Source organism: Mercenaria mercenaria, chromosome 13 (assembly GCF_021730395.1).
Source record: "Mercenaria mercenaria strain notata chromosome 13, MADL_Memer_1, whole genome shotgun sequence".
NCBI classification, from domain to species: domain Eukaryota; kingdom Metazoa; phylum Mollusca; class Bivalvia; order Venerida; family Veneridae; genus Mercenaria; species Mercenaria mercenaria.
The window spans coordinates 22908582-22929508 of record NC_069373.1 but is presented as its reverse complement, the minus strand read 5'-3'; the positions used below and the strand labels follow the sequence as shown (position 1 = coordinate 22929508).

The 20927-nt window shown below is 35.7% G+C and overlaps 2 protein-coding genes across 2 annotated transcripts in view; one reads left to right on the top strand and one right to left on the bottom strand.

The window, feature by feature from the left end:
• Positions 1-3826, bottom strand: part of LOC123529404 (HMG box-containing protein 1-like) — a 99564-nt gene extending 95738 nt beyond the window's left edge. Inside the window, exon 1 of the mRNA XM_045309732.2 lies at positions 3809-3826. Within this exon, the coding sequence (XP_045165667.2) occupies positions 3809-3823 (15 nt within the window). The 5' untranslated portion in view covers positions 3824-3826. The remainder of the gene's footprint in view (positions 1-3808) is intronic.
• Positions 3827-16290: 12464 nt separating this feature from the next.
• LOC123529366 (inter-alpha-trypsin inhibitor heavy chain H3-like) overlaps positions 16291-20927 on the top strand; it is a 28339-nt gene continuing 23702 nt past the window's right edge. Inside the window, exons 1-3 of the mRNA XM_053521323.1 lie at positions 16291-16505; positions 18791-18948; positions 19487-19597. Of these exons, the coding sequence (XP_053377298.1) occupies positions 16422-16505; positions 18791-18948; positions 19487-19597 (353 nt within the window). The 5' untranslated portion in view covers positions 16291-16421. The remainder of the gene's footprint in view (positions 16506-18790; positions 18949-19486; positions 19598-20927) is intronic.

Genomic DNA, 20927 nt, shown 5'->3' with positions numbered 1-20927 from the left:
TGCATTGCCATCTTCATGCCTCAATATGACTAAATGTTGTTTTGCAAACACAGGTGGGGTAACATCATAAAACTTAAAGCAAATACTGTCTTAATGGTGAAACAGATGTTAATGAAACAGAAACAAAACAAAATATTTACATCCAGATCACACAATTACATGAATAATGCTTGCTTAATAATCCCAATCAGTAAGATAGAATTAAAAAATAAAGAATGATCTAGATATAAATCTAAACCATATTATGAAAAATATAAAATTTCAAAACATAATACTTAATTGTGAAAGATACCATCCTAGCAACAGAGCAGAAACAACTAAAAACAGACTGTGAACTTTTATGGGTCAAAATGTCTTTTAAAATCTTGTAAACCTTTATACATTTCAGCTTATTATAGACCATTGGAATCAGATGCATACAGCTCCTGGGAACAGTGAATTTAGGAAATCATTAGATATGACAAGAAACTTAAAAGGAAACTTTTGTATTTTAGGTGACTTCGAGTTCACACCAAGAATCAAACCAGGCTGTAGCTTTGTAAATTTATATGAAGATTTTATTGACTTGCTTTCAGATTTTAACCTTACACAGATGGTAAACCAATGTACAAGAGGTGACAACATCTTGGATCTCTTGCTAACTCCACATTAATTCAAAATGTAAAATATTTTTCCAGGTATAGCAGACCATAACATAGTTTCATTCCTTGCAGACATTAAACCAAAGGAAATCTTTCAAAGTCCAAGAAACATTCCATTGTATAGAAAGGCAGACTGGGACATTAGTTTAAGCAGCATTTGGACTAAGTGAAAAATGATATCATGGAAAATCATACTACCAAGTCTGTTGAACAACTCGATCTGGACTACTTTCTCTGACACCATATCTAAAGGCATTTCTGATTTTATTGCCACTAAAAGAATTGGTACTAAAAGATCTTTAAGTTTGATTACACAGCACATTAAAAGACTAATGCGAAAAAGGGATAAATTAGTAGAATAGAAACAGCAAGTCTAGGGCAACCTTAATGTTAATCTGAAAAATGAGATCAAGCGACAAATTAAATTATCTTACAATAACTATATAGAGTACATTTTAGGTATGAAAGAACTAGATGAAGAAAAAGACACCAGTAACAGCAAATTTAATACCAAAACACTTTTCAGTCTCATCAAAAATGCCAAACAGGACACTTCGGGAAGAACGGAGTTCTGAAGCTTCTCTCCAACCTGAAACCTGACAAAGCAGCATGCCCAGACAACACCAAACCACTGGTCTTAAAAACTCTTAGTCATCAAATTGCACAAATATCCTCTCTTATCTTTCAGAAATCTTTAGATACTGCTCCTCTTCTGAAAATTTGGACATCAGCAAATGTAATACCTCTATTCTAGAAGGGAAACAAGGAAGACCCTGCAAGCTATAGACTTATTTCTTTAACATGACTGTATTCTTTGTAAAGTTTTAGAACATATTGTGGCCTCCAATCTAATAGCTCATTAATAAAAACAATATTCTTTAAGATTTACAGCATGGTTTCAGAGAACGACGATCCTGTGAGACACAGCTTCTACAACTAGCTGAACATTTGGCGAGAAATATAACAAGCGTACAACAAACAGACATGATTTTATTAGATTTTAGGAAAGTATTTGACAAAGTCAGTCATCTAAAACTTTTATATAAATTGCAGGAACATGGCGTCAACAACACAGTAATATTATGTATTAAGTCTTTCTTAATAGGTAGAACCCAAACAGTTGTATTAGAAGGCGATTCTTCAACAGAGGTCCCAGTAACATCCGGGGTACCACAAGGATCGGTTCTTTGCCACCTACTTTTTCTTTTATATATAAATGACCTACCCGGCCAAATAACATCACAAGTTTGTTTGTTTGCAGATGACACTGTCATATATTTAGCAATTAAAAACATGTTTGACTGTCAAACTTTCCAAGATGATTTAGACAAGTTGGTCAAATGGGATGAAATTTGGGAAATGGAATTTAATCCAAGTTAATGTGTTGTTTTAAATATAACTAAAAAGAGGCAATCATTTTCTTTTAATTTCATGTTATACAGTCAGGGGTGTAACTGTTTTAAGTTATGTAACCTATTTCAGTTACTTTTTCAAGCATTTTACAACCTGTATTAGTTATAAAATATAGTTAACTCAGGTAAGTTATTCAAAAAAAGTATTTTTGCTGTTCTCACAAAGTGACCTTTAAAGTGAAATTAGTAGCAAACTTTGGTTAATCAAATTCTCTTTTAGTCTGACCATGACCTGATAAGCATAATGGGATGTTAAGAGTTTTATGGCTTTTAAAACTTTTGCGTAAAACTTTATCAGCCTTGCGTAAAAAAATTTACTGCATAGCTGGAAAGATAAAAGTTCAAGGATTCAGGAAATAAATGCGTTAGTCTCATTCAAAATGAGGAATTGGCACAGGAGGGCTTTGTAATATTTCATGATAACTGAAACAAGTTATGAAAGTATAAGCAATAACTCAAATGGGTTATAAACTGCGATAACTTGAAACAGTTACACCCCTGACTATTATATGGACAAATTTTAGAAGCAGTTGACAGCTCCAAGTATTTAGGAGTGAACATATCAGCAGACCTATCATGGAATAAACATATAGACCAAATTACTAACAATGCTATTGCTAATAACTCTTGGCTTCCTTCGCAGAAACATCCAGACGAAAAACCAAAACATCAGAGAAGTTGCCTACAAAACACTAGTTAGACCACAAGTAGACTATGCCTCTTCTGTGTGGAGCCCTCATACACAATCAAATATTACCAAAGTAGAAAAGGCCACGGGTTCAATGCAGAGCAACCCGTTGGGTTAAAAACCTAATGATGACAGAGTCACAAGCATGCAACATGAACTTGGTTGGCAGACATTACGAGACATGGCACGACTGACAACGTTCTACAAAATTGTGTATGGTTTGGTGGCAGTGCCAGTTCCATCATATCTCCTGGTGCCCTCATGACGCGCCACATGCACCCACTTTCCTTCAGACAAATTCACACCTCTGCCAGCTAATAATCCTTCTTTCCCTACACAGTTGTTCTTTGGAATTGCCTACCCAGTACTACCATCTTAATATCTGACCTAGAGGGGTTTAAGTGTAGTCTTAGCTCATCTCTCATTTCAAACAGCCCCTGAGTACCGGAGACAGTTGTTTTTACCAGCTTTTAACCTATACCTTCACCTTGTATTAACACTGTAATGCTTTTCTTTCATTCTCACTATTTTTACTTTGAAGTCTTCTTTCAATACTTTTATTCTTGCACTTGATCCGCACTTGCTAGTCAGATAATTATAAGGGCGTGTTTTTTAGGGCGCATGGGGGTTTGACCAAATGCTAGTCCAAATAAAGGGACGTATTACCCCGTATTAGGAAAGGGTGATAACTTTAAAATTTGACTGTCGCTGTCCTATCAGAGGGATGACAACTATATAAAGTATCAGATCATAAAATAAGTCAAATGAGTAAGGTTGTTTATTATAGTTAGACCTTTCCACAAATAAATATACCTGCTGGTATACGAATCTACAGCTGAAATAACAAGCAATATAGACTACCGTAAGCATATACTAACAAACTGTAGGCTTAGCTTTTGAACATGGCAAAAAGTTGAGCTTTGTTTCAGAATAAAACAGAAGAGTCGTGGAACTCTTTTTTGCAAATTTACTACATAACATAAACGGAGCTTAATTCTGATAAATCTAAGAGGCGACAAACAAAAATACACTAATAATGCGATTATTTTGACATTTGTACAACTTACGCTACTCGACGCCATACTTTCAAGGCCACTGTCGGTTGTAAATTTTGATTGGTTAATAGTAATTGAATAAACCACTTGTTGATTGGATGATGTTTATATTTTGAATACGTAATTAGGTCACGAAAAACGATCACGTGATTGGAAATTTAAGGTATATTAACACTAAATCTTCTTCTGGTTATAACACACTAAATAGTTGTTGTTCTTTATTCTATATAAAATTGACCTATTTCCAATGACCGCTGCACACATCAGGACCCATTTTAAATTTCTGTAACTTACATTTTCTTGAAGAATATTGTCAGTGCTAACTAAAAATGAAAAGAAAAGTGGGGGTCATGTTTGATGCAAGAAAAATAATTTCAGTCAAACACACAAATTGCAAAATCAGCTAAAAAATGAGACCCCAAATTATACTGGTGGTGTATTATCTAAGTTTCCATGATAAATTTTGTCATGTTGTTATTTCATTATGAAAATGCTACCTACATGTCAAGCATAGATCTGTCATGTGATTTTAGCAAAAAAATGGCAAAGAAAATAAGGAAAATAGCTCTACAGAGCAAAAAAAAACTGAGGACTATTTGTGTCCGCCATTATGCGACTACCATTTTTTCGCGCCATTTTTCTATTTAGTGTCTGTATGCCTTCTTACAGGTAAAAGGTCACTAATTCAAATTTTTCTTTGCTTAAATTTTCTAACCTTACGAACAATGACAATAAGAATACTTTGTTTAAACTGGCTGTTTTCTGTAAGAAAATTATGTCTGCTTTTAGATAAATAGTTAGTTCTCATCCTCCACATTATCAGTTACTTTAGCAACCAGTTGTCATGTTTTACATGCCATTCTGATTTTGTTATTATGACTTGTTATTGTAGTTCATATATAAAAGATCATGTCTTATTTAAAGTTACCCTCCATTGAATTAAAAGCATTTAATAAATACTCACAAATCCTCTTCTGAGAGAAGGCTTGGTGTAGCCTCTTGGTTCAGCTCTACGTTTTCTTCAACAGTTATGTAATTGCTTGGTGCTATTCCGGTGCTTATTTTTGAGCGATAATTATATTTATTGTCTTGTGATTTCCAGAACTTATCTAGATTTCTTTCAAACGATAGAACTGTTTTGCAATCAATGACTTTCTGTGGTAACGAGTTCCATAAGTCCACAACTCAGTATTTGAATGATTGTTTGCGAAGTTCCAATCTTGGTGTTTCCTTGAATATCTTAAATTTAGTATTGTGCCCGCTTGTTCTGTCCGATTCTCGCAGGTGGAATATCTTGCTTACCTCATGGTCATATTTTCCAGCTAGAATTTTAAACACTTCAATCATGTCACCTCCGTGTCGTCTATAAGTCAATGAAGGTAGCTTTAGTTTTTCAAGTCTTTCCGGGTAACTTAGATTGTTCATTCCTGGAAGTAATTTTGATGCTCTCCTTTGCAAGTCTTCAATCATGTCTATATATTTGAGTTTATATGGGCTCCAAACTGGATTGGCATATTCAATAAGAGGTCTGATTAAACATGTGTATAGAAGTTTGAATGTTTTAATATCCAGAAAATTGAAAAGAATTTCTTATTGCTCCGAGTACTGAATTTGCCTTGTTTAGTTTTTGAGTCAAATGGCTTTCAAAGCTCAAATTTTCATCAATGATCACTCCGATGTCGTTTTCCTCTGATGATTTTTCAATTGGTAGCAAGTCTTTCTTTAGTTTATATTTAAATTCAGGAACTTCAGAATTTCCTATTCGCATAGTTTTGCATTGTTCAGGATGGAATTTCAACAACCACTTTTCCGACCATGATTGCATATTTTCTATGTCTTCTTGTAATTTCAAACAGTCTTCTTCTTTAATATTTTTTTTAAACACTTTGATATCATCCGCATACAGATACATTTCACTCCCGTTCTTTGATGTGTCTGGCAAGTCATTTATAAATAAGACAAAGAGGACAGGTCCCATAACACTACCCTGGGGAATATCGGAAGTTACTGGCCTCCATGTGGAGGAGTTTCCATTTAGTATCACTCCTTTTATATCTTTTATTTACGATTTCAGGCTATACAAACATCAATTATTGGTATCATTATCTTGTAATCGCTTATTTTACATGGAGTATCGAAACATTATATTACAATCGACAGTCGTGATCGCAGGCTGTAGTTCCAAGATTTCGGTATGATAATTTGACCGTAACCTGCATGTTTTGGTTTACGAAGTATTTTTTTCCCCCATTTAATCATTAATCGTTACTGTCTCGATTTCTTACGGCCCGACATCATGCGCCGACGTTATTTTTATAATTGCTATGTGTCATGGACGACAGTTAGCGGTTTCGTGGTATTTCCCAACGAAATCTTTTAAAGTACGCCGATTTTAACAATTTTCACTGAACAAAATTTATTTATTTTGTTGGGTTTAACGTCGCAGTGACACAATTGTAGGTCATGTGGCGACTTTTCAGTTTTGATGGTGGAGGAACATCCCAGGTGCCCCTCGGCATGCATTATTTCATCACAACCTGGGTAGAACCACCGACCTTTCGTAAGCCAGCTGGATGACTTCCTCACAAGAAGAATTCAATGCCCCGAGTGAGACTCGAACCCACATCGGTAAGGGGTAAGTGCTTTGAAGCCAGCGACCTTAACCACTCGGCCACGGAGACCCCCTGAACAAAATTATTTGTCCACGCAGAAGTAGAACTTTTTTTCTGTAACGAAATTTAATTGTTCTGTGGAAAGTGGCTTAAAGTATCTTTACAGAACATCACTTTTTCCTGCACCTATTTTTCTTGAAAGTTCTATCATAAATCAACGAAATAATAATAATAAAAAATGGGGCGGAATAGTTCCTTGTGAAATAGCGTTGGCATTTAAACATGAAAACCGTCACGTTTCATGCAGAATGCATTTTAGCAGAGAAAAGGTGTGATTAAATTAATGAGAAAAAAAAAATGATAAAAAAGTACAGGATGGAATAGTTCCTAGTGAAATGCCAGACAGTGGTGATCTGCTGCCCTAAAATGACGTTCACACAATAAAGACCTACTTTTGGTTTTGATATGCAAAACTTGAGCGTTGGAATTTATACTTGAAAACGGTCACTTTTCATGCAGAATGCATTTTTGTTGTGAAAAAGTGTAATTAATTTACCCGTTTGCACGGAAATGCGCAAAAATGGAAAAAAAGGATCTGTTTACCATGGCCTTCTTTCGAACACATCACAGATGCACATTTTTTATTACCTAACTACTGACCATGTTTCTTCAGTACAGAAAGCAAAGGTTCAACACCATTAAAACCAGATGTCCTATTTAACTTAATAAATATTCCTACATTTTCCGGAATATCAGATTTTCAGAGACTTTTATTCCCATAAAAATCTATATCGCTATTGTAAAAAAGAAAAAGGTGTGGTAGATTTTATACAAGAAAGTTAAGCTTCATTGAATAAATGAACAATGTTCTTTTTTCATGTTTCTCTCTTCCAGACTTTAAATTCTAACGCCGCATTTCTTTTCTAGCATGGACAGGACCATGCAGATTTTGAAAGAAGACTATACTGAAACGCAATAGAGTAAAAGGAAACACGATGTAATTGAGAAAGAGCACAAAACAATGAAGAAATATCAGGACTATTTTTATTTGAACTACTGGATCAGCTTATGAGAAAACTTTTTGTTTAAAATTTGTTCGGAAGTTTAACCTATTCTCATGGTTGACATATTTCATAACGATTTGCTTAACAAAGTATTGAGAAAGTCTGTCTGGAGAAATTAACATTCAATACAGGTCGCCCAAGTTTGAACAAAAAAAAAAATAGCAAAATATACCCGTGTGTAGGCAATATCTTGCATATTTATTACACTATTCATGTAATTTTGCTTCAGGATCCATTTAATCGTCAAGAAATTTGTTATTTTCAATCAAAGACATGCTTATTTTAATAAAATTGAAATATTTGCGATGCTAAAATGTGACAAAAGAACTTGCTCGGTAACACATGCATGCAAGTTTGTCCGGTTGGAAATTGGGTGCACCGTGTCCAATCTTTATTTTGAGAAATCGGATCAATAACGTATGATCAAGGATCAAAAGAGCACACTGAACGATTTCAGGTAAGAAAAATCTTTTGTTCTTTTGATAATTAGAAATTATTGTTGAGCAAGATATTTGCTCCCATCACTGCGGAATACTCGTTGCCATCCAATTTCTTGTACGCACTTTAGAGGAAATGAAACCTAACTAGCTAGCTAGGACTTATGCTCAAAACCCCCCCATCTTTTCCAGTACCCTTTCCGGAAAAATACAATATAACATAGGCCCGGATCTAGGGCTGCCCCCCCCCCCCCCCCACCCCCACCCCCTAAGTTGGCTGAGAAGTGACCTATACTCATCAAAGTTGCTATTTTGGCAAAGGAATAATCTTTTCTCAAAATTAAGACCCAAAACTGTACCCGAGGCTACGATTTCAATTTTTTTTCCAAGGGGAGAGCAACCTGAATCCCCCACAAAAAATGTAGGGAGTACCCACTCCTGTACCTCAAAATTTAGACCAGAAATGCACAAGAGGCCACCATTTCATACCTGTATTTCAAAAATATCCAAAGGGAGATCCCCCTCCAACCCCTCCAACACGAGCGGAGGACCCCCTCCCGTAGCTACCCCCCTCAGCGCTATGCGCATTGACGGTGACGCCTTCATTCTAAACTCTAAACTTGTGCCCCCCGCCCCACACTCCACCCCCATCAAATATTTCTGGATCCGGCCTATATATTTCTATAACATGTTGATTGTCACAGTTAATGAATTCAACAGATAAAAGACAAAAATTGCTGATTTATAACGTAGGAGCTACAGCATCAGTGGCTGAAAAATGCAATAACGTAGAAGCGTACTTTATCCCGCCGAAGCACCATGTATAAGGAAGTGTAATGACATGAATTTGTCTTCTACACTCTTTTAAACGTATCCAAGTTTAGGGATCTGAACTACGGTAGAATATATTTTCTGAAATTTGACATACACTAATATCAAATGGCAATTCTGGCAGGGCCACCAACACGGCACGTGAATTCTGGCTTTTTGGCACCCCTGTCCTATCCCAAGCCCCGAAACAAATATTTCATTTGTTGTATTGGTGCACTTCGTTTTGGCATGTTGGCAAACTTCAAACCAGAAACAGGCAGATTACGAAATACACCGTTTTTGACAGACGTTGTGGATCAAACAATCTGTAATAAAATCAATGGGAAGAATAGAACGCAACCCAGTAAACTAATAAGGCACTCGGTTTGTTTCACGTTGTTCATATGAAGTGATAATAAGTGCAACAATGCCCACGCCCAATACCTGTTTGATATAACGTAAATGTTTGAAAGCGTCCTGGTGCTTTTTGCGTAATATAAAATGGAGTCGGGATCACCTAATTTGAACTTACTGTCTCCTAATGAAGGCTTAGTAATTTATAGGATGGGAGGCGGGGTTATTGCCTCTGGCCTCGAATAATTTGCCCCTCATGGGAAACTTTGCTTTGGGTGTATATGAGGAAGTATCCAGCTAGGTTAGGAACATGGATGGTTCTACCCACTCCCAGGCATCCGCTCTTGACGAAATATTGAAGGTAAATTTACAGTCTACATTCAAGCAATAAAATAAAATAAACTGCGACGGACGCTCTCCACATAAATCGAACTTCTTGTCGTATCAACTTCTGGTGCTCAGCTTATTTATATGCTATCATCTACCCAGCCAACATTCTATATCGGTCCGATATCAAACCGACGTCATTGTCTATATGCCCGATATCGGCTTCAATTTCGGCTGCAAACAGGAATGATGTCGGCCCGACGTCGGCAGACGTTATCGGGTCAACATCATAGTGACATTGGTCCGATATTGGCAAACGATATTTGGCCATCATCAAAATGATATCGGCCCGATATTGGCAGATCATATCGTGGTCTCGAAATAGTGTGAGACGCAGTGCTTTATCAAAGTTTTCTTAAATTATACATTTTATAAATTCTCAGAGTAATTTTCTTGAGAACTGATGTGTCTCGCATCATGTGTATGATGCTTAGTTATTTGATTTATTGATTTAATATTTTCACAACTATATACTGCATGTTTTATACAGTTACGTAAGCTTTCTGTATATTCTTAAAACTATTAAAATTGTTCAATTAGAATTTTAAACATATTTATAATTGCAATCTTTTGTAAATATAAATATTTCTATGGCGGCATTTTACATAAAAATAAAAATGCATCTTAATTATTACCTCCCTTTATTACATATAAAATTTTGATAAATACTGTCTACAAATTTTGTTTGGAACCTAGTTTGATTAATTCTGGCATACATCATATTTGCTTAATAAATTAGCACATATAAACAATTAGATTACTTTTTCACGTTTATGAATAATATTTTGAAAAATATTGTTATATTCGAGAATCTAATATCGGCCCGATGTCAATCCGACGTACGAAATAGTTACACTGATTGATGTCGATCTACCGATTTCAATATTTTGCAGCACTACAACGGCCCGACGTCGGCCTACATCGGCACATTTTGCCAACATGCCGACATTATACCTATATCGGGCCGATATAGTCATGCTGGCTGGGTATAGCATTCGACTGCTATATAGGTTTAACTTCTGTACGTTGTCCCTATAGCTAAAGTCTTCTTCTTTTAAATAATTAATATCCTGAGTGAAGCTCTATAGATTCACAACAAATTGTAAGTGAACTTTACTGCATCTATTTTTTCAATACACAAAAAGCGGAATTAGCAAAATCACACCGTATTTCCGGCGCCAGTGTTGAATCAAAGCGCTGAAAGCACAGAAAGGCTGAAACCCGCATTTGATGTGCAATAAACCACTCCGCTGTACCAGTTCAAGTCACTTCCATGAAACAGTATAACATTCAAACCATTTGCATTAATGTTACACTATATACTAGAAATTCTGCTCTGACTAAAACCATCAAGTGTCTTGAAACACACTGACGAGCTTGGAAAGGCAACCCTTCATCGGCTTAATTAAAATTTACTGTAATGGTACCAATGAGAAATACAGTGTCTGTTTTATTAAAAACACAAGAATTCACAAAGAGAATATAAATAATAGACGTATTAGATCCATTTCTTTCTTATTCAAATTAAAGAGGCATACTCTACATCCAGCAGATTAAAATTTTGCAACCGTATATTATGGGATAGACATAGTTACGTAAAAGAAGGACTTCTCACATTTTTCAAGAAGAACATAATTATATCGAACTTTTCCGTTTTGGACGAATAATCACCTATATAGCGTCTGTCTATAATAAATCACTATCCACCCAAAATTGTACAACAACAACTTGATAAGTAAAACGTGAATTTCACTTATTATTGCTGGAATGCTGAAATTTTGAGAGTTGGTGTTGTCTTATGAATAAATACAGGTGCGTGTAAAATAATCAAGAAAGAAGGTAAAATAATGTGGTTTTCGTAGCGAATTCGATTGCTGCTGCGGCGCCGTATCATAGTGTGTTGTGTTCTTTAAGTACACTGTTTGGTGATATTGGATGTTTCTTTTGATTTAATGATGCATTTACACATGGTTTCTGGAGATATTTAATTGCACTCAGTTATAGGGTATGCCCCTTTAACAGTTTGAAAGATATAAACGTTACTTTACGCTAAAAATCCACAGAAAATGCTATATCTAAAGTGCCAGTGTGTCATAGTTTCTCTTTCGATTTTCTAAAGATATACACCATTTAAAAGCTTTCGATTTGAGCTTTTCAAAGATGTATATTTTAATATATTTTCTTTTGTCATGTGCATTGAAACGACTGTTAAACCTCACCAGGAACTTTTACATAGAAATTATGATGAGAGATAAGCGGTCGGTATACTCGTAAATAATCAATAAATGTAGTGTTAATTAATACTGTCATTATTGATAATCTTGCAGTCTCCAGAATACTGTAATGCCGAAAAATAAAATGGGCGTAATAGGCACTAAAGCACACTTATTAGGTCCAAATTATAAAACACAGTTCCAGATTATCTTCTTTATTTTTCTTCAGTGGAAAACCACACAGTTTAAAGTCAACAGTCAACAGTTTTCACAAGGATATTCGTAGAATATAACAATTAGAAAAAAGATTTTATGTATTAAAAATTGTAGTGTTCTAGTGGAAAACCACAATATTTCTACTTTGAAATCCAAATCTGTTCTCTTAGAAACCTGCTGTCTTGAAAATATATTCGCTCTCAACATATAATAACTGACCAATTAAAATGACCCTTAATTTATTGTGACTGTGATTAACAGTATGAACTAATCAAAATCAAGATTACAAGTATTTGAAATATTAACAAGTTTTGACCGCAGTCAACACCTTATCAGTCAGGAATTCTTAACATTTAAATAATCCAGACGATCGCAAAGACCATATCATAAATACATTTAGAAGCCTTTAAGCACATTCTGGGCTATCAAAGATTAAAGTGCATAAATGTGTCAAAGTTGAGACAACAATAAAGTTTTGACATCTGTCATGAAAACATAAAGAATTAAAAGAATAGCAACTTTTACATAATTAGATATTTTACATTTTTTGTAGATTTAGTAACAAAAGTTATTAGATTTCTGTACTGAAACTTCATTGTATACATTTTTATTCAGATTATTTTTTACAAAAGAATTGCTGCACAACAATACGGTAATAATAAAAGTCACTGTCTCAGTGATAGAACCAACATGTATCTGTGACTAACAGGTATATAGGTACAGTAGGAGAGATCGTGTTTGTATACAAATCCGTTGAATTTTCTATTTTTAGAACTGATAAGACTATAATCGGGTGGGCAGAAGCCGACCGTCCATGTTTTTTTGTAAACAGAGATGTTTTTTAACGGCTTAAATTTTCTTAAAACACAAATTATATCAATAATTTTTTGATCAACGGAAAGGTTATAAAACAAACAATTTATTGATCACTTTTAATTGTTATTTCGAAATAAAATGGATTAATTATGAACACTTAACTTACTGTGTTTTTCTAAAAGTTTTGAACATTACTACGCCGCTGTTAAAATTATATGTCATTTAAAACGTTTATTCATTTATAAAAGATATTTGAATACGAAAATATGAAAATTGTTTAATGTGACTATAAACAGTTTAACATGTCCGAAACAATGCGGAATGATACTAATTACATTACACTAATTACTCGGACTTTATAATAGACTCCCTGTGTAAAATATCAAACTTTAAACTAAAGTCAAAGTATTAAATCCATATAATATTTCAATGAAACTTCAAACATGTGTAGTTTGTAGTATCATCTGTGGCATGTGCTGTTAAAAATACTATTTGATTTCTGAAATATTGTGATATTTATTTCTAAAGTCACTAGATCTATATGTTCATTGTAAAAATACTTCGTTTTACCCAGGTACTTAAAAATGCAGCTCTCTGATTGGTCAGTTAAAACTCCTGATGTCATGATAAAGTTAAAGACTGGAAGAAAGTATTAGGTATTACTAGCACTCGATATTTTTGAGATTTAAACGAACACAGTTTTGTCCCATAAAGTTAAAATGTTTCTTTTTTGCGTAGGAATATAAATTGTAACCATCATTTCTAAAATAGTTACAGGCTTCAAAGCTAGTTCGGTTCACTCAAATGACGAGTCATATATGCCGTGGCCTACTGCTCCGTTCCCACCAGTTACCATGTCGTAGCCACAAGGCAAAAAGCTCACACTTTCAGTCCGCATGTATCACTATGCCTCCGTTCTATAAAGGTTTCAAGTCAAATGATATAGAAATTGGATGTGTCTTTCAGTGAACAGAAGCGCCATACATTTATTAACTACTTAATTCCAGCGTAAAAAATACATATTACTAGACTGATAATAAAGAATTTGCCACAAAATTTCAATTTTTGTAATTTTTCTTTTATTTTATGTAATAGTAACAAATGCCAGTCTATTTTAGAGTTTTTGCGGACATAGGATATTGACTGGCTAAAGTCACAACTTTACACAAAAAAGATATTAAAAATAATATATCATAGTCTAGGAGCAAGTCTTCTAACATGTTAACTTAAGGTAATATAGTTTTAAGAAAATAGAATATTTTTTCATGAAATATTTTTAAGTCCGCTCTGTTTATCCTTATTAATTATCTTTATAGAACTATTTTTACGAGTAAATACACGCACAGAAGTTCCTTACAGAATACATTTTAGATAATATGGAAATACAGACATAAGGTTCATGTGCAAGACAAACGGATATAAAAATAAGATATAAGATAGAATTTTGTTTCATAGTTTTGCAAATAGGGCAAGCATGCGCAATGGTCAATGATGTCTGGATAGCAATAGGGACTGTGACGCAATTTTGGGCAATACATTGGAAGATGTCATTCTTGAATTTTATTCTATATGCAGACATCAGCCGGCATCCTAAACGCGCATCTGCTATGTGTCTTTTTCAAGACAGTTGAAATGGTTAAGAGATTAGACACGGGCCACTTGGTTTTTAGGGGAGATCAGACACGGGTCTGTGGTTTTTGAGTATTTGAAATGGTAGGGAGATAGAACACGGGTCTGTTTCTCCTTCCCTCCGGAGCGTGCAACGTCGTGGAGAAGGCACAGGGCATCGCCGGATGTAAAGACAAAATAACCGTCGGTGTCCTGACTAATCCGGAGGGAGTGGCTCTAAAGGGGACCGTTTGTGAAAGGAGCTACCTACTTGGTTGACGGCCTGCAGTTCAGATGACTTACAGAGAAGACCCTGAGCTTACAGGGTATCGACGGATGTAGGTCCAAAACAACCGTCGGTGTCCTGATGAAGACCGGAGAGAGTGATACTATGACGGCCTGCAGATCTGACGACCTGCGGAGAAGACCCGAGCTGCCCAATCCCTACGCTCAACGTGGGGAGCGGGAGGGGAGGGGCACATCAACTCTACAACGACAGACCACCAGCGATGACAGCAGCGATGACAGCAGCGACTTGCGGCACCAACCAACCACCCTTGTAAGGGCGACCTCAGTGTTAGTCTGGCAACCACGCCTCTTTCCGGGTCGCTGTCGTTTATTGTTTCTTTGGCCGTGACAGTGATTCACTTTTGACTTCAAAATTATTTTGGACTTCTTGGCTTATACTCTACGGAAATTGCATAGAGGTATTTTTTCTTCACCAAATGGCTTCAAAAATTATCTTTTACGGCATGCCTGCATGTGACATGCCGGGGGTCTATACTCTATACATAGCGCAATGCTATAATGTGCCTGAAAGGGCGGATGGACCCTTATTAAAACTAAACATAGAGGCCAGTTCGGTATCGGATCAAGTTAACAGGAAATGGAAATATTTCGGAGATTATTGAATGATTTACATTTTGGCTATTTGATCTTAGTAATGTTTTCAGGAAAAAAAATCCATGTCGTGTGCATGCAAGACATTTTTGATTCGTGCACGTCGTGCTCGCGATATACAAATAGAACAAAGTTAGGATTATCGTAACTTACATTGTCAGTTTGTGAGTTGAGTGTTCTGATTGCAAACAGTATGGGTTGGGCATGTCTGTATTTCTGCGGTTGAGGTAAACGAATCGCATGATTTAATTTGTTCATAAATTAATTTAAACTGAAAATTTAAATGATAACAGTATGGAATCCTGTTAGGGACATCGCGTTGTCGCCTCTCGCCTTTCACTGATGCACTAGGAAAAAGAACGCGAGATTTTGCTCGTTACATTCTCGCATCTATTTTTAAAAAGAAAATGAATGGATATACTACTAAATTTCTATTGGAAAATCGAAAAGACAAAGAGAGAGAGAGAGAGAGAGAGAGAGATAGAGAGAAACGCGAGATTCAACTTTTTGTTTCGCTCACTTTTTTCACAAACGTCGGCGATGAAAAAACAACACGACATTTTATGGTAGAGTATCGCGGTTTTTTTCCCAGTCGACTCGATTACTCCGGCCTTATTTTCAGACACTATCGTACGTCCGGGATCACTGAGTCGGCTGGAAAAAAAAAACACGCGAGATTCTACCCTAAAATGTCGTGTATTCTTTTTCACCACCGACGTTTGTGAAAAAAGTGCGCGAAACAAAAAATTGAATTTTGCGGGGTTTTTTTTTCGATTTACCAATAAAAATTTAATAGTATATCCATTCATTTTAGAAAAAAAGATGCGAGAATGTGAATGCGTTTTTTTTTTCTAGTACATCTGTGAAAGGCGAGGGGCGAGAACGCGATGTCTCTAACAGGATTCCGTATAACAGACAAAACGCAGTAAACTTTAAATAAAAACTAAGTTGTTTTTCCCAGAATCGCCTTGAACCCGGATCTTTCTGCTAGCGCGAATCTGTTACCGTTATCTGATTGGTGTAAACTGAGATATCATGTCGAGCTGATAATCTCACAACAAAAACAACACCAATACAGTAAATAGAGACCTGCTGTGTTTATGTTATTCCTGACTCCGGAACGTACATAACAAGTATCTTGAATCAAGTGGCTTGCAAGCTTACAATTATATGTTAACTTAATTGTGACACAAAGACATACAGCGAAAATGTCCAGGGTTAGCGGATGGGTCGTTCTAACCTTTGGAGTTTTGTTATTTCCAGGGATAAATGCTGGACAAACGGTTTTTAAGGTAAGAATATTACGAATGTTAAACTTATGCTCCATCGTTATTTTGCAATATTTTTAATATTACCAATAATTCTATGAAAATTTTGACTTTCTTAGAACAGTATGTTATATTTCAACAAAATCCAATTGGCTATGATATAACTTAATTTATTGTTTTGTTAAATATGAATAAAGAAATTCCGTGATATGACTCTTACCTGCCATATCCTAGAAACGAATTAAAATTTTGTCTTATTTATGTGAAAATTCCGGCGATATCTACACCAGTGATATTAGCAACTAAATATTGAATTTTCAAAAATTGATGTGAGGAAATTGCTATTATTGCATTAGGCCTATACTATGTTCTTGAAACTTTTAGGAGACAAGACTGCATATTTCGGCTTAAAATGATTTTTCTTTAAAATTGATGTTTGGTCATGAATGAACCGTCAGTGACATTAATAGACCATGAGTTATTTTAATGCAAAGTCGTGAGAGAAAGAAAACACGTCTTGACCAATATTCGAACTTGACGAGCTTTTATATTAAACTTCGTAATTTGGTACAAAGAAAGTTTTATTTAGTAAAAGGAACTAATAATGATGTGTTTCCAGGACATATAAATATCTGTCAGTAACTGTCTGTCAGGAACTAAGTTTTAAAGCCTTTTTGAGAAATAAAGCAATAATTTCTTGATATTTTAAGTTTTACTTTTGTCTTTGTTTTCGTGCGATCTGGAAGTCAGTCTCTTTGGTAGCCATTCACAACTAGAAACGCCCAATTTACTTTTAAAAAATACAGACAGTAGAGCTCTGCAAATATAATAAAGCAAGTTTAAAATGCTAGTTTTTTCCCCCCGTTTTATTTATTTATTTATCTATTGTTATAAGAATATGGACAGAAGAAGGGGCCTTACCTTTTCCTTTTTTAACATAGTGTTGATACTTTTCTTCTAAATTTACCGTAAATAGTCATAATACGGAATCGATCCCACCGATCGATCCCTTTACAGTAACATGCGATATATACCAAATGAGATATACTATCGTCCTTCCGGCACGTGCACAGAGCGTCTGACTTCGGATTTTTTGGAAGAATACGCTTTTTCCTTGTGCGTAATAAGTGTCCACATAACTTATCCGATCCGCAACGTCTTGCACATCAGTACAAGTATGGGCGGTATTGTTTTTTATTCCAAAATCTATCTGTAAATTGATACAATCGCATATTTCTGGGCAACCTGATGGACTGTAACGATTCCCAATTGAGGCAGTGCCTTATTTCATATTATAGATGATAGGCGGATATTTTTCGGGCAGTTAAAATATATGAAAATACAGTTTAATATCCTGCAAACTTGTTTTCTCTTTGGAAATTTTAATTGTGATTCGAAATGTTAATAAACATTCTAACATGACTTGACTTGATTTCTATTTAAACAAAGAAGGAAATCAAGCTCTGTATATTCTGCGATAAACAACGGTTGACGCGCGGACCGGTAAGAGAGCATTATGACGTTAATTATGACGTCAAATAGCCGCATGACATCCGATACATTACTCCTCGGGTAAATGAAGTTCAGCATAGTATTTATTAAAATAATTATGTCAATGAGCATGTCAGAACGAAAACAATCAAGGCCTTCTTGTGATTTATCGTCTAATTTACCCCGTTAAGAAACTTTTCTAAAATAAGTCATAAAATATCGCATTAAAGATCTCTTCAAACTTGAGAAAGTAACATTCCTGTGGATACCTGTAGAATGATATATTGTTTTCATTTGGTTCTTGCAGAATTAAGATTTTTTTTGTTGGGTTTAACGTCGCACCGACACAATTAAAGGTCATATGGCGACTTTCCAGCTTTGATGGTGGAGGAAGATCCCAGGTGTCCCTCCGTGCATTATTTCATTACGGGCGGGCACCTTGGTAGAACCACCGACCTTCCGTAATCCAACTGGACGGCTTCCTCACATGAAGAATTCAACGCATCGAGTGGGGCTCGAACCCACATCGATAAGGGGCAGGGGAGTTAAGAAACCCTGTTATAGTGGACAAAATAGTAACTATTGTGCCAAATTAAAGCTCACAAAACTTTCACTCCATAGTCGTGCATCTGCTTCTGACATTTCTATGAAGACTCCGACGTATCAACATTTCACTGAGATCAATATATAATTAAAAAGTTAATACAGTTTCAAGTCATGATCCGCAAGGACCGGAAACTTCTCTCATTGACATCAATGATAAACTGAAGAAATGAAGAAATCGCTTGTTTTAGAATAATGCACGAATGTCATTTCAGAAGCCAGAGATTCATTCCCTGCACATTTATTCCGACATCAGATACCGTTTTTCCACGACGACGGTGACAAGCCGGATAAAGAACGTTGACATGCAACCGAGAGAAGCCATCTTTGACGTCACACTGCCAAACGAGGCTTTCATTACAAACCTAACGCTGTAATAAGTATAATTATTTCATTCTCACATGTAATCTGCCATGGGTTAACAGTCAGAGATCTTTGACAGATATCAATATCATCTAAGACATCAACCATGATACAGACCAAGTCATTTCTGTTAGCATTATATCTCGGGTAAATTTTGAACTGACCGCTTATCGGGACACGTATTATTCATGTTAGCATTGACTTATCAGTGTAGGAGTCATCGCATGCTCTGAATAATAGACATCTTGTATATCATCACTAGCAAGAAAGTAAAAGTATGGCATCTATACGTGAGAATGGATGCGACTTTCATGTCTTTGCCTGAACAGATAGATCTGAAAGTATCTCACATTTTGTTCTTCTAAGCATTGGTAGACTGTAGACCGGTACATATACTAATAAAAGTTCCTTCTGAATAGACATATTGTGTAGGTGCTTGCTTCAAACATTTTATGGGTTTTTTTTGCGCATTTATTAGGAAGAAATATCTTAGATTTTTGTTACAGAGAAATCTAGAACAAATTTCAATTCTACCCTTGTATTTATAGAGAAATAGACGGTAAAATAATAACTGGCGAGATCAAAGAAAAGGAGGTTGCTAAGAAACAGTACGAGGCAGCTCAGCAACGGGGAGAAAGTGCAGGGTATATTGGAACAAGGTCAGTATACGGGAGAAAGTGCAGGGTATATTGGAACAAGGTCAGTATACATTGTAGTTCAAAGGGCAGAAAGTGCAGGTATATTGGAACAAGGTCTGTATACATTGTAGTTCAAAGGGGGAGAAAGTGAGGGTATATTGGAACAAGGTCAGTATACATTGTAGCACAAAGGGGAGAAAGTGCAGGGTATATTGGAACAAGGTCAGTATACATTGTAGTTCAAAGGGGAGAAAGTGCAGGGTATATTGTAACAAGGTCAGTATGCATTGTAGTTCAAAGGGAAGAAAGTGAGGGTATATTGGAACAAGGTCAGTATACATTGTAGTTCAAAGAGGAGAAAGTGCAGGGTATATTGGAACAAGGTCAGTATACATTGTAGTTCAAAGGGGAGAAAGTGCAGGGTATATTGGAACAAGGTCAGTATACATTGTAGTTCAAAGGGGAGAAAGCGCAGGGTATATTGGAACAAGGTCAGTATACATTGTAGTTCAAAGGGGAGAAAGTGCAGGGTATATTGGAACAAGGTCATTATACATTGTAGTTCAAAGGGGAGAAAATGCAGGGTATATTGGAACAAGGTCAGTATACATTGTAGTTCAAAGGGGAGAAAGTGCAGGGTACCGTATAGCGGGATATTTCTGCGGGAGGGATATTTTTGCATTTCTGCGGTCTTTCGGTAGAATCGCAAAAATATTTCCAGCAGAATATTCATCCAGCAAAAATTCAAAATGCAAAACATCTGCATTTTTTTCACCAACGTTGTTTCACGCTATGCTACACGAGGTAATTTTTTTATTTCGTAAGTTATTATATCCTACAATGTATTCATTAAATGCAAATTAGTTTACAGCAGTTACCAGTAATTTAGTTTATTGTTTTCGTACGCTATCATTCTCACAACGTCCGATCATGCGAGGAATTACCTCCTCCTTGGCATCGAAAACGCAGAAATTTCTCTTCCTTTTAAGTGAAAACGCAGAAATTAAACACGCAGAGATTTGTTTCACATTTTTGGGGGCCTAAATGCAGAATATTTTGACCGCAGAAATAACCCGCTATACGGTATATTGGAACAAGGTCAGTATACATTGTAGTTCAAAGGGGAGAAAATGCAGGGTATATTGGAACAAGGTCAGTATACATTGTAGTTCAAAGGGGAGAAAGTGCAGGGTATATTGGAACAAGGTCAGTATACATTATAGTTCAAAGGGGAGAAAGTGCAGGGTATATTGGAACAAGGTCAGTATACATTGTAGTTCAAAGGGGGAGAAAGTGCAGGTATATTGGAACAAGGTCAGTATAAATTGTAGTTCAAAGGGGGAGAAAGTGA